Source organism: Marmota monax, unplaced genomic scaffold (assembly GCF_021218885.2).
Source record: "Marmota monax isolate L192 unplaced genomic scaffold, Marmota_monax_Labrador192_F-V1.1 WCK01_AAM20220418_F8-fsc00028, whole genome shotgun sequence".
NCBI classification, from domain to species: Eukaryota; Metazoa; Chordata; class Mammalia; order Rodentia; family Sciuridae; genus Marmota; species Marmota monax.
In genome coordinates this window covers 173,790-200,749 of record NW_026694779.1, presented here as the reverse complement: position 1 = coordinate 200,749, position 26,960 = coordinate 173,790, and the positions used below count along the sequence as shown (strand labels likewise).

At 56.6% G+C, this 26,960-nt stretch overlaps 1 protein-coding gene across 2 annotated transcripts; it reads left to right on the top strand.

Annotated features, from left to right (window-relative positions):
- Window positions 1-111: 111 nt before the first annotated feature.
- On the top strand, window positions 112-26,318 carry Xpc (XPC complex subunit, DNA damage recognition and repair factor). 2 transcript variants are annotated; one of them, XM_058572933.1, is made up of 16 exons: window positions 112-265; window positions 4,114-4,312; window positions 6,508-6,623; window positions 8,505-8,628; window positions 10,016-10,100; window positions 11,136-11,293; window positions 11,857-11,977; window positions 12,442-12,531; window positions 14,157-15,005; window positions 17,529-17,689; window positions 19,545-19,626; window positions 22,098-22,232; window positions 22,310-22,479; window positions 22,933-23,026; window positions 23,922-24,011; window positions 24,631-24,851. In XM_058572933.1, the coding sequence occupies exons 1-16, from the start codon at window positions 166-168 to the stop codon at window positions 24,664-24,666; spliced, it is 2,610 nt and encodes an 869-aa protein (XP_058428916.1). In that variant the 5' UTR covers window positions 112-165; the 3' UTR covers window positions 24,667-24,851. The 2 variants fall into 2 exon arrangements, with proteins under 2 accessions (XP_058428916.1, XP_046281416.1); XM_046425460.2 differs by lacking the exon at window positions 24,631-24,851 and adding an exon at window positions 25,437-26,318 and having other exon boundaries at window positions 113-265.
- The last annotated feature ends 642 nt before the right edge of the window (window positions 26,319-26,960 follow it).

The following is a 26,960-nucleotide window of genomic DNA, read 5'->3' as shown; positions in this document are numbered from 1 at the left end:
GTCTGGGCCCTTCGGAGCTGGGCGGAGCTTCCTCCTGGGGGAGGAGCTTGGCCCACCGAGAAGGGGTGCGGCCAGGCCTCGCCCCGCCTGGGGGCGGGCCCCGTGCGCGCGGCTGTTTTGGGGAGTCCTTCTGCGTCACGCGCCGGGGAGATTTGCCCGGGCAGCATGGCTCGCAGGCGCGGGGCCCGAGGGGAGCCGCGGGGACGCGAGCCGAGCGGCCGGAGCGCCAGGGGCAGGAGTGCGGCGCCGCGTGAGGAGGCGGCGGGTGAGAGCGGGGCCGAGCCGGGCTCCGCGGGGCGATGCTGCGGGCGGGCGGCGGCGGGCGGAAGCCGGGGGACGGAGCGGGGTGGCTGAGCCGCGAGGGGACCCTGCGACGGCCCGTGCCTTTGTTTACCGCGCCGGCAGCCACCTGCCACGAGCTCCCGGAGCCTCCTCCCTGTCCCCGTCGCCCCTTGGTGCCGCTTAGCCTCTGGGCAATGCTCAGGTCCGCGCGGGAAAAAGTGGGTCCCCAGAAGACACAGGGTCCAGGACGTGGTCAGTGGCGACTCCCAGGATAGTCAGTGCCACCAAGTTTCATCTGAGCCTCTGTGCTGCCCCGCGTGGGTGTCGGACGGGCCTCTTCACTGTCCCCAAAGCTCAGCCTCACTGTCCCCAAAGCTCAGCCACCGAGTTTTCCTCCTTAAACATGTCCTTGTCCCGTTTCCTTCCATCTGAGTAACTGATCGCTGCACCCACTTGTTGCAGCCCCGTCCCCGCTTCCTCCCTGGCTCCCAGTCCGTCTGCAGACTCCAAGCAGCTCAGCCTCCCAACTGTGCCTCCGTCTGTCTGTCCACCTGATTTGCATGTCCATCACCCAGGTCCAAGCCATCCTCGCCTGCCTCCTTTCCTGCTTCCCCTCCGCCCTCTGCACTAGGTGCCCACCAGGCAGCCCCCCCAAGATGTTCACAGCCCAAAATGTGCCTTGCTCCTGCTTCGAGACCTTGTGGGTTTCCCATTTCTTGGAAAATGGAAAATCTGCCTCCCTTATCGGGGCCTGCGTGCCCCTGCACGATCTGGATGGGGCTCCTGTCCTACCACTCTTGCGTGCCAGGCAGCTTCCTGGTTGGCCCTTTTTGCCTTCCCCAAGTGCGAATGCCAAGTTGTCTGCCCTTTGATGTTGGAAGCCTTTGTTGTTGATGTTCCTTCTGCCTAGAATGTTCTCCCGGGGCTCTTGGTGGGGCTCATCTCTTGTTATTTCACGTCTCAGACACCCCATGAGCGTCCCATCTTTGGTGATCTTTCCCTGGTACTTTGTCCCATCGGACCCTAGTCGTTCCCTCCCCCCCTCTTTCTCAATCTGTAATGATCTTGTTAATTTTTGACTGTCTTTCTGGAATTTAAGCTTCATGAAAGCATGCCTTTGTTTAAGGAAAAAAAAAAAACCTATGTTCTAATGTTCTCCCCAACTAGTCCCCCCCCCACACACCATATAATCAATAGATAGCATCAATTTGTGCAAAATGCATGTTGTAGTAGCGATGTGTGGACCTTCTGAGATAGCTGGGTAGAAGATTAGATTAGGTAACACTTGTTTGCTTCCAGGACGGACGTGAGATTATGTAATTTTGAACACATTACGAATTCATTTGGATGAATAGCGATCCATTAAGTGAATCAAATGGGGTCATAAATCCTAAGTTTACGAGGTGATTTACTCCACACTTAATATTATGAGTTTCATATTATTCCTACAATTTATTCACATAACTTTTTTTTTGTTTTTGTTTTTGAATACCTGGCATGTGCTATCCATCCGTTGGATGACATAGAAGGTAGAGGTGTCTTGCAGGAACTTAGAATACTGTGTAGACATAACTCATGTCTGCAAAATACCCAAGGAAGAGCATGTTAAATATCACAAGAGAATGTGTGAGCCTTTTTCCCTTCCAAAGGAATAATCAAGTTTGACCTCAAGAGATTGGAAAGTACTCTGTGAAGGAGTCCTTTGATGTGCCCCTTTAAAGACAGCTATTATTTCAGCAAAGGGACCATGATAGGAAGTGGGAGTTCCACTCGGCTTGTGTTCTTGGTAGGTAGCAATTCAAAAAGTCAAGGTTTTAATCGGATGAAAATGCTTGGGCCCAGATCAGTAGTCACCTGGGCCCGAGTTTCATGTAGCTCCAACACTTAGTAGTTGTGGGCACTTGGGGAAGTTATTTTGGACAAATAATTTAGCCCTTCTGAACCTCCTTTGGGAAACAAAACTGCCCTTTGGGGTGGCGGTGAGTTTCCAGCGAGGTATGCAGGAAGCCCTGGGCATGTCCGTGTTGGGACATTGTAGGACCAGCTCATAGCACTTCGGCTGAAGGATGTCCTCCAGTTCAACTGGTGAGCTCTTGCCAACCAGAGGCGTGAGCAGTACGTTTCCAAGGCAACCTGCAGGGTCTGAAGGCTTAGAACCTTTGTTGTGGTTGGGTTGAGGAACACAGACCTGCTAGTTGTGGTTTAGATGCAGATGACAATAACCTGAAGTTAACTTGATGTTCAGCATCATTTCTAACATTATACCAAATTCAAAAAAAAATTATTTCTTAGCTGTAGATGGACACAATACCTTTATTTTATTTATTTATTTTTATGTGGTGCTGAGGATGGAACCCAGGGCCTCACACTTGCTAGGTGAGCGCTCTACCCCTGAGCCCCAGCCCCAGCACCCAGTGTAGACTGTAACAACATTTCTGTGCATGCAAATGAAGGTGACCATGTGTAGCTCTGGACAGTTAGGAACAAAGTAGCCTCCCCCATTGCTTCCTTGTTGCGGTAAAGACTCTGTGGTTTCTTCATGGTGCTGTATTTTAAGGTCTCTATCGCTATAACTCATCAATTCCTCTGACAGCTATTTATTGAGCATGTACTATCTATGATCGAAAGAGGTGAATTAATTTTATATTTGAGGTTAGCACTGCATTCCCTTTTAGGACCTACATAAAAGCTATAATATTTTTCTTTTCCAAAATTAATTGAAGCAGAGTCATACAAAATTGAAGGAAGATTTATTTGTGTGAATGTCATTGCAAAGCAGGACAATATTTTTCCTGGTCTTTTAACTTATAAACTATTAAAGTGAATAATATAATCATACAGAAACATAATATGTTTAGACACCCTCTCCAACTAAAATCAACAGCTTGTGAATTTTTAATATTTCCTTTTAACAGAAATCAAGAATACTTATTTTAAGAAGATAGTGGCGTTTTTGAAATACTGTGGGCTGAGCATCTGTGTTCTGAAAATCTGACATCCCCAAAATTTTGGTGTCTGAAAAGTGGCAAAAATGTTGGATTTTGGACTTTTGGGTTAGGAATGGGTAGTATTTCAGAATCTGAAAAAAAACTCAAAACGTCGTATATGTGAGCACTTCCGATTAGAAAGGAGACACCACCTGTGTGTGCCCTGTCTTTGTCCACCTCTGAGTTTGGTGGGACGTTGGGGTGAGGTTGGAGAGATCTTGCAGCAGGATGGGTTTTGACCAGGCTCCTGTCTAGCTATGGCAGAGACAGATTCATAAAAATAAGGTCGTGGGAAAACTCAGACTTGTAGATGAACTTGAAACCTGTCGCTCCTGTGGCCTACCCTCCCGACAGATCAGGGCGTCAGGAAGCCAGGTCTCCAGGAGTGGGTTCAGCTAGTTTGCTTGCTGGAGGGAGCTGAGGGTTTAAGATACAGAATTCTGATTTGACTTGAGTCCCTTGGTGGTTTCCAGAGTCTCAGGAGAAATAGAATAAAGGCTGGGTCAGGGGCCTGGGTTGGCCAGGAGCAGGGGTTCACCTGTCACCCCAGCGACCCAGGAGGGGAGCTCGTGGGTCGGAGGCCAGCCTTGGAGGCCCTGTCTCAAAAAATCAGCAGGAGGCAGCCGAGGGTCACAGCAGCCCTGGGTTCCACGTCTGGTGCTGCGACCCAGACAGGAAAATGGACCTTCCCACGGCTGCAGGGGGGCGAGGCCCGAGCTGGGCCAAGGCAGGATGGTGAACCACAGTGGAGATGCGCTTTGAGAGAGGTCGCAGACCCTGTCCCTAAGCCACTCTGTGCCCACGTTCCTGTTGTCCCCAGCTCTTATTCTGTGTGGTCACCTAGGTGTCTGTGAAGACAAGAAACCGGAAGCCCCCAAGAAGGGCCTCGTCCCAAAAGTTTCCCCAGGAAAGAAGAAGAGAGGTCGCAGTCACCCTGGGGACTCCGCAGATCGCCCAGCAAGGAAGAAGGTGGCCCAGGCGACTGTCACGTCTGAGAGCCTCCTGGTGAAGGAGGAAGCCCTCGGTGAAGGGGAAGAGGTCAGGTGAGGGCCCGGCTGGCTGAGGACTCCGTGTCCACCCTTCCCATCGGGCAGCGTGGAGAGTGAGACCCTGTCTTCTCACTTGTCACCAGGATCCAGGGACAGGGAGGACTCTCTAGAGCCTTCTAGACAGTAGGAGCAGGGGACAGTGGGGACACTGATTTATGCAGTCAGCCAGGGGGACACGAGCCAGAGAGGCCCCAGGGCTGCTGACTGTGGCCCGTAGATACGAGGTACCCGCCACTCTGGCTTCCTCTGTGCCATCTTTTTGGGGACACTTGGCCCAGGCCCGGCTGGACCTCTCCGCCCTGGTTCCACACGTCCCTGGACCTCGGGTCTGGGCACTCGCTGCTCACGTTTTCTCCTTCCACGTGGAGAACCTTCCTCCTTGGAGATCATGAGTGGGGGCATCTGTTCTAGAAGTTTCCACCGGTTCCTCCCCCTTCCCTCCTTGGATTTCCTGTCATGTTTTTGAAGAGCATAGCGTGTCTCTGCCTGGTGTCCCAGCTGCTTGTGACCCTGCCACAGGCCAGGGCTGACTACCCTCTGAGCTCAGAGAGGGCTGGGGCCATCTGGATTCATTTTCGCGGGCTCTGTGGGATCTCGCACTGGGCCCTGGTCTGGCAGACAGCGAGTATTTTTGCAGTGATGAGCACTCGGGTTCACATGTGGCAACAGCAGACATGAGCCTGGTGGATTGTCTGCCCCCTAAGGAAGTTGGTGGGTGCTTAGAGGAGGAACAGAGGTGTGCTCGTTTTATCTTTGCTTCAAAAGGAACTTCAGCTGTGGTGTCGACTTTTCTAGAACCTCTAATCCGGGCATGGGAGAGTAGTCCAGGAGAGGGCAGCAGTTTCAGGGGCGTGGGGGAAGCTTGCAGATTGGCCACCATCGATTATCTCTTCTGATCCCTTAGACTCTGTGAAGACTGCCTCTGAGCCAAGTGTGGTGGCTTATGTCTCTAATCCCAGAGGCTCAGGAGGCTGAGGCAGGAGGATCGCAAGTTCGAGGCCCAGCCTCAGCAAAAGTGAGGTCCTAAGCAACTCAGGGAGACCCTGTCTCTAAATAAAACATAAAATAGGGCTGGGGATGGGGCTCAGGGGTCAAGTGCCCCTGGGTTCAATTCTTGGTACTGGAAAAAAAAGCCTTTGAACTACTGCTTCCTCACTGGCTCCTTTGCTTGGTGGAGTCCAGTTGACCCCTACACAGAGACAGGCCAGGAGGCTGCTCTGGTCTCCTGGGCGCTGACCATGTTCAAAGCCATAGCACACAGTCACTTCTCCTGTGTGTATTGTAAGGAAGTTTCTGTTGCTGTGGTGTTGGAAAAGACGATAGGCAAGATTCAGTGTGTGTCTTCTTAGAACTGAAGACAGAAAATTGGTGGTTTTTTTAATGTCTGTGCAAAAATCTTATTCAATGTCGTGTCATACTTTACACAACCTAAAAGTAACTCAGAGCGTGTTTCTATATGAATTTGCATGTATTTATCCCATGTTAGCAAGCATTCAGTCTTGAACAATTGTTTAGCTGGCTGCTTACCCGTGTGGTTAGCTTGCTTGTATTTTTTATGACGTACCTGTGTATAGTCATGTTCTCGCTTATCTGGAAATTAGAGTCCTTCCAACTTCAGTTTACTTACATCTTTTCTTTCCTCTTTATTATTATTATTATTATTATTATTTTTTGGTATCAGGGATGAACCCAGGGGTGCTTAACCTTTAGCCACATCCCCTGTCCTATTCTATATCTTATTCCTGAGTTGCTTAGGGCCTCGCTAAGGGGCTGAGGCTGGCCTCCAACTTGCAATCCTCCTGCCTCAGCCTCCGGAGCTGCTGGGATTACGGGCATGCGTCCCCATGCCCAGTGTCTTATGTCTTATTTCTTAAAGGTGGAGGGAGACCCCTTGCAACTTGGTTTACAGGAGGATCAACAAGCGGGAATCCCTTCCCCTCTCTCTGGCCTTGGCCTGCTCGTACACACACAGATATCTAGGTTGATCAGACCGTGCAGGTGCAGCTTGAGGAGATTTGGGGACCCACGCTGGGGAGGGAATGGGACTGGGCCCTCGGTGTAGCCACCTTCACATTCGGAACTGCCACAGCCTCCTGATGCACAGGAGGAGTTGTCTTTCCATCCCATTGAGCCTGAAGGTGACACTGCGACGTCTGAGCCTTCTGTTTCCTTCCCGTGTCCCCACACAGGGGCTTTTCGAGGGACTTCAAGGCAGCACGTGTAAAGAAGGAGGCCCCCGTGGACAGAACGAGCAGCGAAGGAGAAGATGAGGAAGACAGTGAGGAGGACTGGGAGGAGGTGGAAGGTAAAGCTCCTCTCCTTGTCTCCTGAGCTGGGTGACTCTCCTGGCCTCCAGCCACTTGCTCTAATTCTGACACTTTCTTTTGAATCTGATAAAACCAAGTTAAGGTTGCGGTTAAGGACTTCCTGATTTCTTTTTTTTTCCCCTACCACTGAGCCACATCCTCAGCCCTTTTTAAAAATGTCTTATTTAGAGACAGGGGCTGGCTGAGTTGCTCAGGGCCTTGCTAAGTTGCTGAGGCTGGCCTCCAACTTGCAATCCTCCTGCCTCAGCCTCCCAAACTGCTGGGATGACAGGCGTGGGCCACCACACCTGGCCAGGGACTTGCTTTTGATATAATGAAAAATCCACGACCAGATTATCCAAGAAGGTCATCTATATTCTCTTCCTCTGGTGACCATCAGTGGTGTAGCCATAAGTAGAGAGGCAGCAGTGTGTTGTAGAAACAGCACGGGCTTTGGATGACGTTAGAGCCGGGTTCAGGGCAGGTCTGCAGTCACGTAAGTAACTTTTCGTTGGTAGCCCTCTCTAAACACTGGCTGCTTACCAGCCTGGCAGTCTGGGCTCTGGAATGTTGTGGAAAAACAGGACCCCAGGTGTCCTGGGGCCGGATCGCGCACTCACAGTAGACAGCACTGATGGTAGTGTCCCTGATTCCTTTCTGCCGAGTAGGGTTTCTCCTTGGCATTTTATTTTATTTTATTAATCAGGTGGACACAATATCTTTATGGTGTTTTATGTGGTGCTGAGGATCGAACCCAGTGCCTCACACATGCCAGGCGAGTGCGCTACCATTGAGCCCCAGCCCAGCCCAGCATTTTATTTTGAAAATGTTCAAACTTGCAAAACATTGAAAGAGCAGTACGTACCCTTGACCCAGGTTCCTCCCTTTAACATCTTGCCACCTGGAAGGTTTCTTTCCTGTGGAAGTTTACATTGGAACCTTTGGAAAATTACTTGCACACGTCCTGACACTTCTGATCAAGAGTGTCCCACCTGAGTTGTCACAAACCTCTCCTTGTAGCTGCGTCTTTGTCTTTATTCTAACTCAGGTTCCAGTGGGTATAACCCTTGTTGTTGGCTGTCAGAGCTCTTTATTTTTTCCAGTACTGGGAATTGAACCCTGGGGGCTCATTACTCAGCCCTTTTTATTTTACTTTGAGACAGGGTCTCATTAAGTTGCTGAGGCTGGCCTCCAACTTGGGATCCTCCTGCCTCAGCCTCCCACGTCACCAGGATCACATGCCCCACTGTGCCTGGCTGCTATTGTTATGTTTAAGTCTCTCTTAATCCAAACTGTACTCTACCCCCAACTCACCACACTTTTAAATAACTGTACTTTTATGTGGAGCTGAGGATGGAACCCAGGGCCTCACACAAGTAGAGCAAATGCTCCCCCACTGAGCCCCAGCTCCAGCCCCCATACGTGGTGAGCTCTTGATAGCAGGTTTGTTTTTTTTTTTTTTGTACCAGGGATTAAACCCAGGGGTGCTTAACCCCTGAGCCCCGTCCCCAGCCCCTTTTTTAGAGACAGGGTCTCACTGAGTTGCTTAGGGCCTCGCTAAGTTGCTGAGGCTGGCCTCCAACTGGAGATCCTCCTGCCTCAGCCTCCCGAGCTGCTGGGATTCCAGGCACGTGACACTGGCCCCAGGGGGTGTCCTGGGTTCACCTCACTCTCTCTCTGCTTTAGTTTGCTCATCTGAAGGTGAGACACGGGCTGCCGTGTGGGTTACATGAGATACACAGACGTCAGAGACTGAGCACGGTGACGTGTGTTCTGGGGGCTCCTCCTCCACGCTCCCCCTCCTCCTGCCTCCCAGCGCCCTGACTTGGTTTAGTGCAGCAGTGATTCGTGTCATTGATTTAAGATATCATTGTCGACAGAGCTCAGCGAGCCTGGGCCGAGTGACACGGGAGGCGGCTCAGCCTCGTCTGCGTCTGCGGTGCCTGTGGAGCCCGTGGAGATCGAGATCGAGACCCCGGAGCAGGCCAAGAGCAGAGAGAGGAGGTAAGGGCAGGCGTCCTGGGTCTGTCCCCCACCAGGGCCGCAGGTCCACGGAGGGAAACCTGGTGACAGGGACCTGGGGACCAGGGCTGGGGATGGACGTGCTCAGGAAGGTCGGGTGAGCGAGGCCTAGGTTCCCCTGGAGGACTTGAACGAGGACCCCGAGTAGCCCTGGGGACAGGCGATGGCCAGAGGGAACTCCTGAGGCCCCGCAGGTGGATCTTACGCCATCAGGTCTTATCCATAGAGTGGGACTGCAATGGGCCAGAGGCCCAGAGAGGTCAGGTAACATTGCCACAGTCACTCAGCAGTGAGCAGAGGCCCAGGGTCTGGAGCCCTGTCTTGCCACGTCCTACTATGGAGCTTCAGCCGGTGCTCGCTGTGCCCGGGAGCCTCCCCCCTCTCAGGGTCCCTGCTGCCTCTGATGACTTAACGAGAGGAACTGTTGAGTGGTCAGCTGTCCCCTGTGTCGAGGATCCCAGATTCACGAAGACTCCTGAAGGCTTTGCACTAGAATAGTGTCACACAAATGACGGTCACTTGATGGGATGTGACCTTGACTCAGTGTCCCTGCACTGAGGCGAGGAGTCAGATTAGGAACCTTAATGGTCTGAGAAGTTGAAGAACTGAAGACACAGACATAAGAGCAATGCAGGCCCGGGGGTGGCCCAGTGCGGTGGGGCCTGGGTCTGACCACTGACCGCAGCCCGGGCGGGGGCTTTTAGGTGGAGGAACCCCAGGGGCTTCCAAATGAAGACCTTCCCGAGGACAACAGGAAGCAGGTGGCAAAGGCAGCCACTCCCTGCTGCCTTGGAACCTAGGGCCGAGGGAGCCAAGGGCAGGGCGCTGCCACATACTGAGTGCTCTCGAATGGGGGACTTCACCCAGGGTTCCCAGAAGAGCGCCATCCCCGCCTTGAGGTGGTTCAGACAAACCCGGGACTCATTCATGGCCCCCCCCAAATGACCGTGCACTGACTGAACATAAAGGTAGTGCTTGCTCTGGGCACGGTGGCTGGGGAGTCTGAGGCAGGAGGATCACGAGTTGAGGCCAGCCTCTGGAAGTTAGATGCTAAGCAACGCAGTGAGACCCTGACTCTGAATAAAATATAAAAAGGGCTGGGGACGGGGCTCAGTGGTTGAGCACCTCTGAGTTCAATCCCAGTTGAAGGAGTGAGTAGTTGTAAGGTCAGGGAAGACTTCTGTAGGGACTGTCCTAGCTCAGGTGTGCAGGGAGGGAAGAGTGGAAAAGCATGCGGGGAATACCTGGCCTGCAGCCTGCTTGAGTAGCGCACGTGGGGTCAGCAAGGCTCATGTGGACGTGTCCTGGTGAGGGGCGGTGGTGTGGACGGGGGTGGGATCTGATGACAGTGTCTTTCTCCGTGTGGCAGAGAAAAGATCAAGATGGAGTTTGAGACGCAGCTGCGGAGGATGATGAAGCGCTTCAGTAAAGAAGTCCACGAGAACACGCACAAGGTACAGGCCACGCAGGAGGCTCTACTCCCCGGGAGGGCCGTGTCTCCACCGATCAGGCGCCACACGGGGCCACCCTGGCGCCATTCTTAGCCCGCTGAGCCTGGTTTCCTCATCTGTGAAGAGCGTGCGTGTGTCGGCTGGGGGTCGGCGTGGGCAGTGGCTGACTGGAGGGTGGTTATGAGCATTAGGCAGGTATCACCTGTCAGATTGTTGCAGCACAGTTGCCCGGCAGGTAGCAGAGGCTGAGCACCAGGTTACTGCTTTCCATCTCTTCTCTAATATCAACCATTTCTTTCTTTTTCTTTTTTTTGGTACCAGGGATTGAATCCAGGGCCACTTTACCCCTGAGCCCCGTCCCCAGCCCTATTTCGTATTTATTTACAGACAGGGTCTCCCTGAGTTGCTTAGGACTTTGCTAAATTGCTGAGGCTGGCCTCCACCTTGTGATCCTCCTGCCTCAGCCTCCCCAGCTGCTGAGATGACAGGCATGTGCCACCGCGCCTGGCTTCAGCCATTTCTGAACCTTGATTCTGGTCTTAGTTATAGTGCAGTGGCTTTTGACTTTCGCTGGTAGTTACCAGAATATGTACATAGACCTGGCAAGGTCATTGTATGGCACTTTGGACAGAGACTTCTATAGGTTAAGACATTCCTAACCCCAAAATTTAATGTCTTAAATGCTTCAAAATTGGAAACTTTTTCAGTGAACATCATGTCAGTACTCAAAACGCTCAGGATTTCAGCTGGATGTGGTGCCCGCCTGTCATTCCAGCAACTCTGGAGGCTGAGGCAGGAGGATCGCGAATTTAAAGCCAGCCTCAGCAAAACCAAGGCCCTAAGCACCTCCGTGAGACCCTGTCTCTAAATAAAATGCAAAATAGGGCTGGGGAGGGGGCTCAGTGCTTAAGCACCCCTGGGCTCAAGCCCTGGTACCACAAAAAAAATAGCCTGGACTCGAGACAGAGCAGAAATTTCTGCTAGAGATTTCTCGGCCTTCACCACATGGCCTCCCCTCTCCTGCCTCCCTGTCTGCAGGTTCACCTGCTGTGCCTGCTGGCCAATGGCTTCTATCGAAATAGAGTCTGCAGCCAGCCAGACCTGCTCGCCATTGGCCTCTCCATCATCCCCACTCGCTTTACCAAAGTGCCGCCTCACGACGTGGACGTCAGCTTCCTCTCCAACCTGGTGAAGTGGTGAGGCCGCGCGCCTGTGCTCTACAGCAGGGTGGTCGGGGTTTGGGAGGCTGAGGCAGGAGGATCGCAAGTTGGAGGCCAGCCTCAGCAATTGAGCAAGGCCCTCAGCAACTCAGGGAGACCCTGACTCTAAATAAAATAGAAAAAAGGGATTGAGGTTCTCCTGGGTGAGGTTCGGGTCCTGCAAACCTTCCCTGAGGTGGGCCGCACCAGGCAGGGGACCTGGTGGGGAAGATGGGGGGAAACAGGCGTGATCCCCGTCCTGGAAGGGCTCCCAGGCTGGGGGAGAGGAGCACGCCAGGTCATGGTGTGTGGGGACACTCTGGAGAGGTGTCGGGGACGGTGGCACCTGGAGCAGGGCACTTACCTCAGGTGGGCAGTGTGGGAAGGCCACCCCAGGAAGTGACGTCAGAGTTGGCTCTTCAGCCACTTGGGTTGGCCAGCCAGGCTGCGAAGAGCAGAACCGGGCCCGGTGAGGCTCATGATCCCCCCTCCTTTTGATTTTCCTGTCTGTAAAACAACGGAATGTCCCCTTCCCCCCGGGGATGCTGCCTCCCCTCCAGGTTCATTGGGACCTTCACGGTCAATCCGGACCTGTCCACCAACGAGCAAGATGACCTGCAGACGACACTCGAGAGGAGGTTTGCCATCTACTCCGCGCGAGATGATGAGGAGCTGGTCCATGTGAGTCACTCCTGGTGGCACTGCTGTATCACTACTACCATGATCATGAGTCTGCAGCTGGGCGCGGTGGTCCACGCCTGCCATCTCAGCAGCCGGGGAGGCTGAGGCAGGAGGATCACAAGTTGGAGGCCAGCCTCAACAATAGCGAGGCCCTAAGCAACTCAGCAAGACTTTGTCCCTAAATAAAATACAAAAAAGGGCTGGGGAGGGGGCTCAGTAGTTAAGCACCCCTGGGTTCAATCTCTGGTACCAAAAAAAAAAAAAATGATCTTATCCCTGAAAGGTGCCTATTAATCCATGTACTGAAATTTAGGAGCCTCAGTGGATCGGCTTTTCTGTCACTGTGACTGAAATACCTGACAGGAACAGCTTCTCACTGTTGTAAACAAGTCACTAGCAACAGGGAATTAACTAAATCCTGAATTATCGTGTGAGGATAAATGGGTTCTCTCTTTTCCTCGTAGATATTTCTGTTGATTCTCCGGGCTCTACGGCTCTTGACCCGCCTGGTACTCTCTCTCCAGCCAATTCCTCTGAAGTTATCTGTGGCAAAGGTGAGGTTCTGGGGCGTCCAGAGAAAGGGTCAGGCAACATGGAGGAGTGAGAAGTTGTTGAATTAAAGAAAAAGATCAGTCAATATATATATGTGTGTGTGTATGTGTCTGTGTGTGTATTTATATATATAATTTATTTTCGTATTTATTGATCATTGATTTTTGGTACCAGGTATTGAACTTACTGGCATTTACCACTGAGTCATATCCCAGTCTTTTTTATTCTTCATTTTTTACTTATTTTTTTGAAACAGGACTAGGGCCTCACTAAGTTGCCGAGGCTGGCCTCCAACTTGTGATCCTCCTGCCTCAGCCTCCTGAACCTCTGGGATTACAGGCATGGGCCACCACATTCAGCATCAATATTAATTTTTAAGAGCTGGGCACAGTGGTGCACACCTGTCATCCCAGAGGCTCAGGAGGCTGAGGCAGGAGGATCGCGAGTTCAAAGCCAGCCTCAGCGAAAGCGAGGCCCTAAGCAACTCAGTGAGACCCTGTCTCTAAATAAAACACAAAACAGGGCTGGGGAGGGGGCTCAGGGGTTAAGCACTTCTGTGTTCAATCTCTGTTATCCCCTGTCCCCCCAAAAAGTTTTTTTTAAGAGCTGCTATTCTGGAGGCTGAGTTCTTTGGAGGCTGCCTTCCTATAACCTGGGTTTGGAGGGAGAGTGGGCACATGAGTGGGCACCTGGCACCTGGTGCGTGGTGTGCACAGAGTGCCCTGTGGGAGGCCTGGTGTCTGGTGCTGTGGTTTCTGTTCCGTGAACCAGGCGGCGTGACGCGCATTCTGAGCAGCGGGTGGTGATGGCACGCTTTCCTCTCTGTTTTGGGGGGGGGTGGTGGTGGTTGGGATCCAGCCCAGGGCTTCATTCATTGAGGTGACAGCTCCAGCACTGAGCTGCGCCCCAGCCCAAGGACCCTGCATCTTGCTGTGCTGCAGGAAGGAGACTGAGGGCTGTTTCCCCCGGCTGACAAGCTACAGATGGATTTTAATAATCTCTGAATTTTTCTTTTCTTTTTTTTTGGGGGGGGGCACCAGGGATTGAACCCAGGGGCACTCAACCGCTGAGCCCCATCCCCAGCCCTGTTTTGTATATGATTTAGAGACAGGGTCTCACTGAGTTGCTTAGGGCCTCACTTTTTGTTGAGGCTGGCCTCCAACTCTCGATCCTCCTGCCTCAGCCTCCTGAGCTGCAGGGCTGGCAGGCGTGGGCTACTGCGCCCGACAATAATCTCTGAATTTCTAAAACCATCGTCCCTAGTGTGTTCTTGCAGACACCTGTCTGCGAGGTAGGTATGATTCTTGCAGAGCAAACTGAGGTCAGGACGTGAAGTACGTTCCCCGAGTCACGTGACCTCGGTTCCAACCCGGGGGCCTCTGTTCCTGAGTCCCTGGCCCTTTTTCTGTCCACAGTCAGGGTGACAAAGGGATCGCAGGGTCTTCATCCCAGGGGTACAGATCTGAGCTGATGCTTCTGTCCAGCCCTAAAGGAGGGACCGTGTCTGATCCGGGGTCTCTTGCTGCACGGATTCTCGGGCCGCGCCTTGGCCCTGTTTCGGGTCAGGATCTTCCCGAGATCAATAGTGAAAAAGCCAAAAGAAACCAGAGCTCCTTGTCGTACTCAGGGAAGGAGACTGTCCAAGGGGACATGCGCAGAAGGTGCTGGAGACTCCTCAGAAGCCGGCAGCCAAGTCCCAGGAGACCCAAAGACACCCAAGAGCAGCCCAAGAGCCGGACCAGGGGGAGCGTCATCGAAGGGCCCCGGCCAGCGGGCGGCCAAGGCCAGGAAGACCCAGGCGGCCAGGCCCGGCAGGAAGCGGGGCGACTCCTCCAGCGAGGAGGGCAGCCAAGGGCAGCGGCCCGGGAAAGCCCCGGGGCGGCCTCGTGGCCGGCAGCGACGGGTGACCTCCAGGGTCTCTTACAAAGAGGACAGCGGGAGTGGCCGGTCCAGCAGCAGCTCTGACTTCGAGCTCTCCAGCGGGGAGGCCCATGGTTCCTCCGGGGAGGACTCTGAACCCGCCCCTCCGAAGCGGAGGAAGGCCCCCGCCCCTCGGAGGACAAAGTCTGGGCCCCAGAGTGACCACTGTAAGCGCCCGGCAGCGTCGTCGGTCTCCTCGAGCCGCAAGAGAGGCAAGAAGGCCACTGGCGAGGCCCAGGAGGCCGCGGGCAGGGGCCCGCCCGGGGTGGACCAGTGGCTGGAGGTGTTCTGCGAGCGCGAGTCCCGGTGGGTGTGCGTGGACTGCGTGCACGGCGTGGTGGGCCAGCCCCCGGCCTGCTACAGGTTCGCCACCAGGCCCGTGGCCTACGTCGTGGGCATCGACAGCGACGGCTGGGTCCGCGACGTCACGCAGAGGTATGACCCCGCCTGGATGACGGCCACCCGCAAGTGCCGGGTGGATCCCGAGTGGTGGGCCGAGACCCTGAGGCCCTACCAGAGCCCGCAGCTGGAGAGGGACAAGAAGGAGGACTCGGAGGTAAGGCCTGCCGCCCGCCCCCCGCAGCCTGCGGACACTCACTCCCTTTTTTCTTTTTTTGGTGTTGGGAATTGAGCCCAGGAGCGTCTCATCACTGAGCCCCGTCCCCAGCCCTGTTCTATTTTATATTTGGGGACAAGGTCTCGCTAAGTTGCGAAGGACCTCACCAAGTTGCTGAGGCTGGCCTCCAACTTGCAATCCTCCTGCCTCAGCCTCCCGAAGGTGTAAGCCACTGTGCCCAACTAAGTCCATTTAAAGTAACTAGTGCCCAGTGCTGTGTTGGGTGTTGTTAGTGTCATTGCTCATCCCATCAGATCTTGGAAAGCTGGGGTCGTCAGAGCCTTGATTTTGCTGGTAGCATGTTTCAGAGCTGAGTGACTGACTAGGTTTTTTTTTTTTGATATCTTTATTTTATGATCATTTTATTGTTATCATCTTACTAGGTCTTTGAACCCAGGTCCGTGTTGCCTTGGAGCCTGGATACTTTTACTTTTTATTATTTACTTACTCGTTTTAGATATGCATGACAGTAGAGTGTCCTGACGTCATACACACACGGAGTGTGACTCCCTGTTTTGTGGTTGGACATGATGTGGGGTGTCACTGGTCACGTGTTCCTGTATGAACATGGGAAAGTTCATCCCACTGTCTTTCCCATTCCCACCCCCCTCCTCCCTTCCCTTCCTTCCCCTGTGTCTAATCCAGTGAACTCTGTCCGTCCTTCCTCCCTCAATGTGAGTCAGCATCCGCACATCACAGAGAGCGTTTGGCCTTTGGTTTTTTGGGACTGGCTGATTTCACTTAGCATGATTGTCTCCAGCTCTGTCCATTGACCAGCAAATGCCATAATTTCATTCTTCTTTATGGCTGTGTAATATTCCATTGTGAATACGTACCACATTTTCTTTATGGAACCTGCTTACTTTTAAGTCATTGTCCCATTGTACATATGCAGCTTTAAAGTAATCTAGAAACTCACAAAACAGGGCCCAGGGACAGAGGGAATAACTCATCCACACAGTTACCACTACCTCTAACTCTTTTTCTTTTTCTTTTTTTTTTTTTTTTTTGTGGTCCTGGGTATTGGCCTTAGGGACACTTTACCATTGAGCTACTACCCCAGTGTCCCCTCCCGATTTTTCTCATTCTGAGACAGGGTCTCCCTAAGTTGCCCAGGCTGGCCTTGAACTCGAGATCCTCCTGCCTCAGCCTCCTAAGTAGCTGGAAGTACAGGTCTGAGCTGCTGCGCCTGGGGGTCGCTCCTTTTCCATCCCGTGGGCACAAACACGTATACAGACGGCTCACACATATACAGATGGCCCACATGTATACAGATGGCTCACCGTAGCAACGCACACATCTCCTGGAAAGGGCGGGGCTTGGGAGGAGGCAGCGTCCTCAGTGTCTAGAGGAGGCCTGTTGGAAGCAGGGACTTCCCAGACGTAACACAGTGTGTCCCTTGGTTCTAGAACCAGCTCTGACACCAGGGAGAGGACCTGAGCTGCTCACCAGGGCAGAGGTTCGCTCCTGTGGCTGAGGCTCGGTGGGGCTGGAGTCTCAAACGCCAGGCCGACTGATCCGATGGGGCTTGTGAAGGGGTGTCAAGGAAAGCTTGAGAACTTTGTGAACAGGGTACGGGTCACAGCAGTGAGTCTGCCCACCGAGAACCCAGAATCCTTAATTACGGTGGGAAGAGAAAAACTGCAGGAGCCAGGAACAGCGGCGCCACCTGTCATCCCAGCAACTCGGGAGGCCGAGGCAGGAGGATTGAAAGTTGGAGGTCAGCCTCGAGACCATGTCTCAAAATAAAAACCGAAAGGGGCTGGGGATGTGGCCCAGTGGTTAAGCACCCTTGGGTTCAATTCCCAGTACCAAAAAAAGAAAAGAAAAAGAAAAATCAGAAAATGTAGGAGCAGGATGTGAACCGTCATTTCAATTTCCTGTGAGAGCAGAGGCGACTGAGCCCACATTCTAGGACAGTGACGTCACTTTGGGATAAGGCCTTCTTGCTGAGGAAATGACTTTCTTCCTTGAAGATGCTCAGGGGGCAGGCCCCATTCCCCTAGGGCTGGATAAGGGGTCTGAGGGTTGGGGACAGGTCGGGGGACTCCCTGGAGTCACCGCAAACCACAGGGGGATTGAATTCCTTAGAGCTTTTCACCACTCTGCGGCCTCCCCACGACCAGAGCTGCAGATGAAGCATGAGGAAGTCACCAGTGTCCCTCTGCTCCTTCCTGTTAGACACATGTGACAGTGCAGTGCATGCTGACCTGTCACGCGCACGCGGGGTACGGCTTGCCCTAGCTGGGATCCCCTCCTGTGGTTGCATGTGGTTAGGGTCTCGCTGGTCGAGTGTCCCTGGGTGCACACACAGGGTGACGTCCCATTGATTCTGCTGTCTTTCCTGCTGGTGCTGGTGTCCCTGGAACCCGCCATCTGTTGGCAGAACAGCAGTGTGAGGGGTCTCTGCTGTGGCCTCCCCTGCCCCCCTCGGCCTCACCGCTCTCTGTCTGGCCTCTGCAGTTTCAGGCCAAGCACCTGGGCCAGCCTCTGCCCACTGCCATCGGCACCTACAAGAACCACCCTCTGTACGCCCTGAAACGGCATCTTCTCAAGTACGAGGCCATCTACCCCGAGACGGCGGCCATCCTGGGCTACTGTCGTGGGGAAGCTGTCTACTCCAGGTGCGTGGGCGGCCTGGTGGCCTCCTGGGGTTCCTGGTGGTCCGGAACCCGCCACCGTCTCCCTGGGCCAGGGGCCGTTCACATGGGCTCATCTTGCTGAGTGAACGGCTTTGAGGGGTGAGCTGTGGTTGTACCTGCGCCGTGAAGAAGAGAGCAGAGCTTGGGAGGAACCCCGGGAGGGTTAACAGACCAGGGATGAAAGAGTTGGAAAAGTAAAAGTACCTAGAGTCACTGTGGTGGGGCATGTCTGTCACCCCAGGATTCGGGAGGCTGAGGCAGGAGGATCACAAGGTCGAGGCCAGCCTCCGCAACCTAAGGAAGACCCTGTCTGATGGAAAATTAGAAGAGTTTTGAGAAATGGAAAGGAAATGAAAAAAGTGATCATTTTTTTAAAAAATGCTTAAATGTAAGACCAAGCAAATAGGGTTGCCTTTATTTATTTTCTTAATTTACTTATTTTTGGTACCAGGGATTGAACCCAGGGATGCTTTACCACAGAGCCCCGTCCCCAGCCCTTTTTATATTTTACTAGAGGCAGGGTCTCGCTGAGTTGCTCAGGGTCTCGCTGAGTTGCTCAGGGCCTCGCTGAGTTGCTCAGGGCCTCGCTGAGTTGCTGAGGCTGGCCTCCAACTTGGAATCCTCTTGCCTCAGCCTCCTGAGCCCCTGGGATGACAGGTGTGTGACCCTGCGTCCAGCTTCTTTCTTTTTTTAAAAAAAATATTGTTTCCGGTTGTTGATGGACCCGGGTTTTATGGATTTACTTCTGTGTGGTGCTGAGGATGGGACCCAGTGCCTCACGTGCAGGGTGAGCGTCTACCCCTGAGCCACGACCCCAGCCCCATCTCCTCTTAGCAACCACGGAGGTGGAGCAGGACAGGCTTCCTCACCCCACATGGATCCTGAGGACACCGAGGCCCAGGCAGCTCAGGGGACCCGTCCAGTCCCAGCCAGGAGGTGGCACAGAGGGACTGTAAAGCCCCAGAGCCCGAGGTCTGAGCCAGGCGGCCCCTGGGCGTCCGTGCCCTACTGGATCTCTTTCCCCAGCGGGGTCAGGGCTGCACATCAAGAGGAGCTTGGCAGGGGCAGGAGTGGGCCCTCGGGGGACTGCGAGGCTGTGACGTGCTCTTAGCTCAGGGAGGAGAGAGGAGCCGGGCCACGGCCTGTGCCTGCGCCCCAATCCCGATGGCCCCTCGCTGACTGTGGCTTCCCAGCCGTCTTTCGGGTTCACCGCTGCGTTGCTGGACGCAGGCACCCGACCTAGTGGGTGAGCTGCAGACGAGACCCTCAGCGGGCGCCACCCCGTGGGGAGTGGTCACCTGCATGCAGTGTCCCTTCCTGTGCCCTGCAGGCTGCAGAAGGACTCTCGCCCCGGGCTCTGGACGGGAGCAAAGAGGATCCAGGGCAGGGACGGGCCCCGGAGGCCAGCGCAGAGCCCCAGACAGACAGGCCCACTTCCCAGGGACAGGCTGCGGCTGTTGGCCCCCCAGCTCCTCAGGCCCCTTAGGAGCAGAGCCCGGGGGTGCTGGGTTCTGGGTCCCATCCTCAGCACCACCTAGAAATAGATGAGTGAAACCCGGGCCCACCAACAACTGGAAAGAATATATTTTTTTCAAAAGAAAGAAGGTGGACGCAGGGGCGCACGCCTGTCATCCCAGCTCCTCAGGAGGCCGAGGCAGGAGGATTCCAAGTTGGAGGCCAGCCTCAGCAAGTCAGCAAGACCCTGTCTCTAATAAAATATAAAAAGGGCTGGGGACAGGCTCTCCCACCTACCTGGGCTCAGGAGGTGCTGGGTCCAGGGCTGGCCCGGTGGCCTGTGGCCCTGGCTTGACGTCTGCTCCCCTCTGTCGCCCTCTAGGGACTGTGTGCACACGCTGCACTCCAAGGACACGTGGCTGAAGCAGGCCCGGGTGGTGCGGCTGGGAGAAGTGCCTTACAAGGTGACAGCCCCGTGTCCCAGGGAAGGGGGCGGGGGTCGGAGCTGGGGCGGAGGGCAGGACTGTGGCAGGATCGAGGGGTCCCTGAGGAGCCACCTACCAGGGAGGAATGGGAAGAGCCTGGCCCAGGGCAGCTGAGCCCTGGGGAGCCCCGGGCCCTGCAGGTGCCTGTTCCTGGGCCCTTGAGCCCCCACAGGTGTGCGCCTGAGTCCCTTTGTCCCTGTGTCCAGCCTGCCAGGCCTCTGCGTGTGCGCCCTCTGAGGGCTCAGCCAGGGCCTTGGCACCCCGGTGCCGTCTCACAGATGCGCAGACAGGGGACCTCCAGGGGCAGGTGGCCCGCCCCGGGCCTTAGCTTAGGAACATGGCAGAGCCCAGCAAGAGCCCCTGGCCCAGCCTGTCATCGGCCCTCTTCCTCTCCCACGGAGCTGTGGTGTGGGTCAGTCCCCCGTGAGGGACGAGGCGCAGCGAGGTGTCACCACACAGACTTTTCTCAGGACACAGCGCAGTTAAGTGGCAGAGTGCGGCGACGGCCACAGAGAAGCAGGGACCTCTCTGCCAGCTCCCGGCAGTGGCCCTGGGGGCTGGGCGCTGGGTGGAGAGGGAGGGCCTGGGCTTAGGGGGAGGGCTCAGGCGTTGGTGGCGGGGGCTGCCAACAGCAGGCTTGGGCGCACGGTGCCCTCTGCCGGTCCTGAGGGGCCACGCCTGGACCACACCTGCTCAGTTTCTTCTTTCTGGAACAGTGCTGCCCAGCAGGGACAGAACGCAAGCCCTAGGTTCACCGTCTTCAGTACCTTCCAGAAATGGGCCAAACCCACGAGACAGGAGGGACTAACTCAGGGGCCCTTGACCCCTGAACCCCGTCCCCAGCCCTATTTTGCATTTTATTTAGAGACAGGGTCTCCCTGAGTTGCTCAGGGCCTCCCTTTGGCTGAGGCTGGCTTTGAACTCAGGATCCTCCTGCCTCAGCCTCCTGAGCTGCGGGGATGACAGGTGCTGCTCCCGTGCCTGGCTACATCCAGTATCTTAATCCTGTGTGTACGTGGCTGTCAGTCCCTGGGCTTGGACAGTCGTGGGTGGTTCATTATGTTGTGCGAGCGCAGCCCTAGGATGACCCCAGGCCTCTCAGATCCACACTCTGTTCTGAGCCCACCGTCCACATCCTGCCTCCCCGTTTCCCTCTCAGATGACAACCTTACTTCCTTCCCAGCCGGAACCTGGTGGCTGTGTTGCAGTTGTGCGGATCTTTCCGAAACACAACACTATGCTCCACACCACCCAGCACAGCCCACCCTCAGCCCACCCAGCCTCCCCTTGCCTTTGAGATAGAGGCCCAGGCCTTCCTCATGGTGCTCGAGGGCTGCTGTGGCACCTGCTTCCTCCCTGCTAGACTATGTCCAGAATTCCAGGTAGAGGTGTTCTCACACGTCTGTGCCCTTTGGGTGCCAGGTGCCCTTCTCCCCACCCTGTTCTGCTGAGCAACCCTGCCTTGTGCCCTTTAAGCCTCTGTTTATACGCCACCTGTCCTGGGCAGACTTTGTCCTCCTCCTCCGTCCCGAGGGCTGGTGGTGATTGTCCCCCGAGCGCCCTGTGACTTTCCCTCCTCTTCCCCACGGCATCCTGGGTTCCACCAGGGCAGTGACGTCCCTTCCTGTCTGTCCCTCGTGGCTGGTGGCCCAGCAGGGTGTGAGAGACGCTCAGTGGGTGTCACCAGACACCGCTGGGTGAGTGGCTTCCTTGGAGAGAGCCCACCGGGTGACAGCGAGGGGGTGCCTGGGAGAACGGCAGGAGGGGACAGGGGAGCAGGTCACACAGGTCACACGCTGGCGCCTGCCCTGGCTCTTGACCCCAGGCTGCGTCTCAGGATTTTAAAGGGGATAAGGACATGGTGGCCCCACGTGCCCCTCTCAGGAAAGCTGAGCCAGTCTCCAGCCCTGGACCTGTCACCCTCATGAGCCCCACACCCCCGTGCTCCTGGCCAGCACCCCAGCACCTGTGTCTCCTGTGCCTAGGACAAGTCCAGGGACTGTCACCGGGCCAGGTAGGGAGGGGACAGTGTGCCGCACCACTCGGGCCTCCAGAGGTGACCTGAGGCCATGTGGTGGCTGACAACAGAGAGGACAGTACCTGTGTCTGAGTTCTGGCTCGTCATGGTCATGGTCACCTTAAGCAGGTGACCTTACCTCTCGTCCAGATTTTCCTGTGGTGGTCGAGTGCTGGATGGAGTGGGGGTGGCTGAAAGCACAGGCCTGGCCGTGACACGCTGCGTGACATCAGGCCTCGTGTCCCCCCGGGCTGCTCATCTGTGAAGTGGGGACCGCAGTGGGCCCCCCTCGTGGGTTTCTGACCAACATCTGAAGCCCCAGGAAGAGCGCCAGGTGCCCAGGGCCACTTCTCGCTGGTGGCACCCGAGGTCACGTTTGTCACGAGGCCCCATCTGGGAGCCCGCGCCGTGACGTGGCCGTCTCTCTGGGCAGATGGTGAAGGGCTTCTCCAACCGCGCCCGCAAGGCCCGCCTGGCCGAGCCCCAGCTGCAGGACCACAATGACCTGGCCCTGTTCGGCCGCTGGCAGACAGAGGAGTACCAGCCCCCGGTGGCCGTGGACGGGAAGGTATGGGCAGCCTCGGGGCTGGGGACCAGGCGGCTCTGTCCTGCTGCCGGCCACATTCTGCTGTGCCCCCTCCGCAGGTGCCGCGGAATGAGTTTGGGAACGTGTACCTCTTCCTGCCCAGCATGATGCCCATCGGCTGCGTCCAGCTCAACCTGCCCAATCTGCACCGCGTGGCCCGCAAGCTGGACATCGACTGTGTCCAGGCCGTCACGGGCTTCGATTTCCACGGAGGCTACTCCCACCCTGTGTGCGTGGAGGGCCCTGATGAGGGGCAGGGTGGCCGCTGGCGCGGGGAGGCCCGGCCTCTCCTGGGCAGGACTTGGCTCTGGATTGGAGGTCAGGCCTGTCCTGCCCCATCCTGGCAGCTGTCCAGGGGCAGCAGAACCAGGGACATGAGCGTCCTCATGATGCTAGGTCCCCAGGGGTCCTCACAAGCTGGTGCCCAAAGCTGGTCTGTGTCCTTGCTGGTCACTGAGCTGTGTCCCCTGTGGGGTTGGCCGGCAGCCGGGGGCCTCTCAGGTAGGGTCTGGGGACAAAGTGGTCCTGTCGGTTTCCAGAGCCTTTCTGCTGCCTGCTGCTGCCTGTCACCAGCTCACCCAGGACCCTGAGTGCGCAGAGGGACTGTGTCCCCTGCAGAGGGGAGCAGGAGGGGAGGGCAGGCGGCAGACTCAGGAAGGTCACCCGCATTGTGTCCCCACAGAACCGAGGGCTACATCGTCTGCGAGGAATTCAAAGACGTGCTCCTGACGGCCTGGGAGAACGAGCAGGCCCTCATCGAGAAGAGGGAGAAGGAGGTGAGCCCGGGGCAGGACCGGCCAGTGGGAGAGGGCGGCAGGACACCCTGGTGAGCTGGCCCTGCCCTGGCCCCAGGCCTCAGGGAGAGCAGGAGGAGCAGACGTGCTCTGAAATTCTCTCTGACAATAGGTTTTTGGGGGACCAGGGGTTGAAACCAGGGACCCTCGACCCCTGAGCTCTGTCCCCAGCCCTATTCTGCATTTTATTTAGAGACAGGGTCTCCCTGAGTTGCTCAGGGCCTCACTGTTGCTGAGGCTGGCCTCCAACTTGCGATCCTCCTGCCTCAGCCTCCTAAGCAGCTGGGATGACAGGTGTGGGCCACCAGCCGAGGTTCCCTCTGTTTCTCTTTGACTTCGTGAAAAGTGCCCCATGAAGTGAGCTCTGGGGAAAACAGCCTCCTGCCACCCACCCACAGCCACCGCCACTGTCCCTACCAGCCTTCCCAGGCCCCAGGGACAGCCAGCCCTGCTGCCGACACCAGCCGTCCCTGCACTGAAGGGAGTGGCCCAGGTCCAGGTCCTGGACGACCTGATCCACAGAGACAGTAACAATTCAGAAGAGGTCCTTGTTCTTGGTGGCTTTGCAGAATGTCATTTTCTTGGGTCAGACCAGGTTTTTTTATTTGTAACTTTGTTTTACTTGTTGCTGCACCTTTATTTTATTTACCTGTTTATTCGCGGTGCTGAGAATCGCGCCCAGTGTCCCCTCATGCCAGGGAGTGCGCACCGCTGAGCCCAGCCCCTGCCCCTGGGTCAGACCATTTTTTTGGGAATGAGGCTGGGCACGGGGGAGGGGCTTCTGGCCTGCAGGGTCCCGGGCGCGTCCTCCCGGGTCTGCTCCCAGACCTGTCCATCGTGGCGCTGACTGTCCCTCCCTCTGCGGTGCCCCCTGCAGAAGAGGGAGAAGCGGGCGCTGGGGCACTGGAAGCTGCTGACCAAGGGCCTGCTCATCCGCGAGAGGCTGAAGCTGAGATACGGGGCCCAGGTCAGTGTGCGCCTGCGCCCAGGGAGCGGCTGGGTGGGTTTTCGAGAAGGTGCCTGCGAGCGCGGACACCCTGACGCCCAGCCTGTGTCTCGCGCCTGGCCTTACGTGTTGGGGTGTTGCTGGAGGGAGGCCCCCGCTGGCTCTGCATCCGGGTGTCCCTGTCCTTGTGAGCAGCCGCCACAGGCGGGGTTGGCCAGGAGGCTGCGGTTTTCCTGGGGATGCGTCCCTCCCAGCACCTGCAGCCACCTGCACATCTCAGAACAACTGTCACGGCGCCTGCCATGTGCCAGGCAGGTCCTGGGTGCAGTGGGAGTGTGACAGCCTTAGGTCCCCGTCAGGTCCTGGGGTTCTGTGGTGGGTGGGATGGGTCCTGCGGGAGGCCCAGGGGAGGGCGCTCTGGGGACCCTCCAGTCCCCACCCCGTCCCTACGCCCTGTTCGCTCTTAGAGAATATTTCTGTCCCGTTCTGCACCCTCCCCTGTCAGGGGCCTGCGTCTGGCTTTGTCCTGATGGGGACCAGGCTGCCCGTGCGCAGTCCCCCTCCACCAGGGGCCCCCAGCCTTCCTGGGGTGTCCCCTGCCACCAGTCAGCACTGAGGAGGGTCCCCCACATCTGTGCAGCTCAGAGACACAGGCACGTTTGTCCAAGTGGGGTGACAGAGCAGCCGGCAGTGACCCTGGACATGGCCATGCTGTGGAGCACATCTGGTGTCCCCAGAGCGAGTCACACAGCATATTCTCAGGGCCCTGCCTGCACCAGTCCCTGGGCCAAGCGAGAAGTGCCCAGGTCCCGCCCCCTGCTGGTCCCTCCCCCTGTGGTCCCGCCCCCTGCTGGTCCCTCCCCCTGTGGCCCCTCCCCCTGTGGTCCCTCCCCCTGTGGTCCCGCCCCCTGTGGTCCCGCCCCCTTCGGTCCCGCCCCTGCTGGTCCCTCACCCTGTGGTCCCGCCCCCTGCTGGTCCCTCCCCCTGTGGTCCCTCCCCCTGAGGTCCCTCCCCCTGCTGGTCCCGCCCCCCGTGGTCCTGCCCCCTGCTGGTCCCTCCCCCCGTGGTCCCGCCCCCTGTGGTCCCTCCCCCTGTGGTCCCTCCCCCTGTGGTCCCTCCCCCTGTGGTCCCTCCCCCTGTGGTCCCGCCCCCTGTGGTCCCTCCCCCTGTGGTCCCGCCCCCTTCGGTCCCGCCCCCTGTGGTCCCGCCCCCTGCTGGTCCCTCCCCCTGCGGTCCCTCCCCCTGCGGTCCCGCCCCCTGCTGGTCCCGCCCCCCGTGGTCCCACCCCCTGTGGTCCCGCCCCCTGTGGTCCCTCTTCCTCTAGGCCCAGGGCTTGGCCAGGCTGGAGCTGGGGCAGGTGGCTGAGAGCGTCACTGCCCCCATGGGCACATCCTCATGGCTGGGTGCTGACGGTGGCCTGTGGCGCCCCTTGACTGTCCCCTGCAGAAGGAGGCGGTGGCTTCCCCCGCAGATGCAGGAGGTGGCCTGTCATCTGACGAGGAGGAGGGGACCAGCTCTCAAGCCGAAGCCGCCCGGATCCTGGCTGCCTCCTGGCCCCAGAACCGGGGGGCTGAGGATGAGGAGCAGAAGCCCAGGCGCCCCCAGACCAGGAGGGGGAGGAAGGCGGCCGCCGCGCACCTGTTCCCCTTTGAGAAGATGTGACTGAGGCCCGGCTCTGGGTCCCAGTGCTGGGTCCCCTCTGCGGAGGAGGCCGACAGAAGTGGCGATCCCCACAGGGGTGGGCCCCGTGGAGGTCGTGGCCTGAACCCCGTCACACCCCCAGGGTGACTGTCACAGCTCTTTGGTGCCAACCCCACTCTGCGCTGTGGGACCTTCCCAGGAGACACCCCCTGAGCCCCACCTGTCCTTCCCACCTTTGGAAATGTGGCCTTGTTTTTTAAATGCAGAAACACTCGGGGTCCCTGGGCAGAAGTGCCCTTAGGAACGCAGCCGCCCTTTCTCTCAGGTGTCCCTCTGTCCCCTACGGAGGGGCTGCTCCCTGCGGGCCCCTCCCTCTCCCCCGATCAGGCTGGCTCAGTGGAGAGCAGAGGACAAGGGACTGCTGGCCACCACCCATAGTGGCATTTGGGGTCTATGGTTTTGAAGTCACATTTTCTGATGACAGAAGACTTGAACACAGAGCTCAGGTCAGGAAAGAAACGGAAACGCCAACGGAGGGTCAAGGGACCACGCGTCAAGCAGGCTGGCGCTCAGCTCGGCCCTCCCCCACGGCTGGATAAATTCGTGAAGCTGCTTGTGCTGAGGATGTTCAGGAGAAATCACTTTTATAAACATTTGAGAAAGAAATAAAGCATTTATCTAAAAACACTTGGTTCGATGTTTTTTTTCCGATTTCCCATCAGCTAAGGGCTCCCAGACACAGTGGTCTCTGGGCACGTCGGACTCCCCGGAGGAGGCCAGCCTCTGTGCTCAGCCTGGGGTCTGATCCTACGTGGGGTTTGTCTTTCTCTTGGTTGTGCCCACGAGAGGACACGGGATCTCCCAGGAGCCCTCCAAGTGTTGACTCACTCTGATCCAAGAAAACAGGCAACACGCTGGGGGCTGACTCACAGGCAGGGAGCCCGGCTGGGCCACAGACCAGGTTGCTATGGAAACCGCGTTCTCACCCTGCACCAGTCTGCTGAGCCGCCGGGAGGTAAGCCACTTGTTTTCTGAGGTTTTATGACAAGGGTGTTGCATTTCTCTGGAGAAATAACCCATTCGGGCAGCTATTCGGAGGCGTGACAATGGAGGGAAACAGGGTGGTACACACCTGTCATGCCAGTGGATCTGGAGGCTGAGGCAGGAGGATCGAAAGGTGGAGGCCAGCCTCAGCTACTTAGCAATGCTCTAAGCAACTTGGTGAGACCCGGTCTCTAAATAAAATATAAAAAAAGGGTTGGGGATGGGGCTCATGGTCAAGTACCTCTGGGTTCAATCCTCAGTATATCCCCCTCTCCAAAGTCAAGT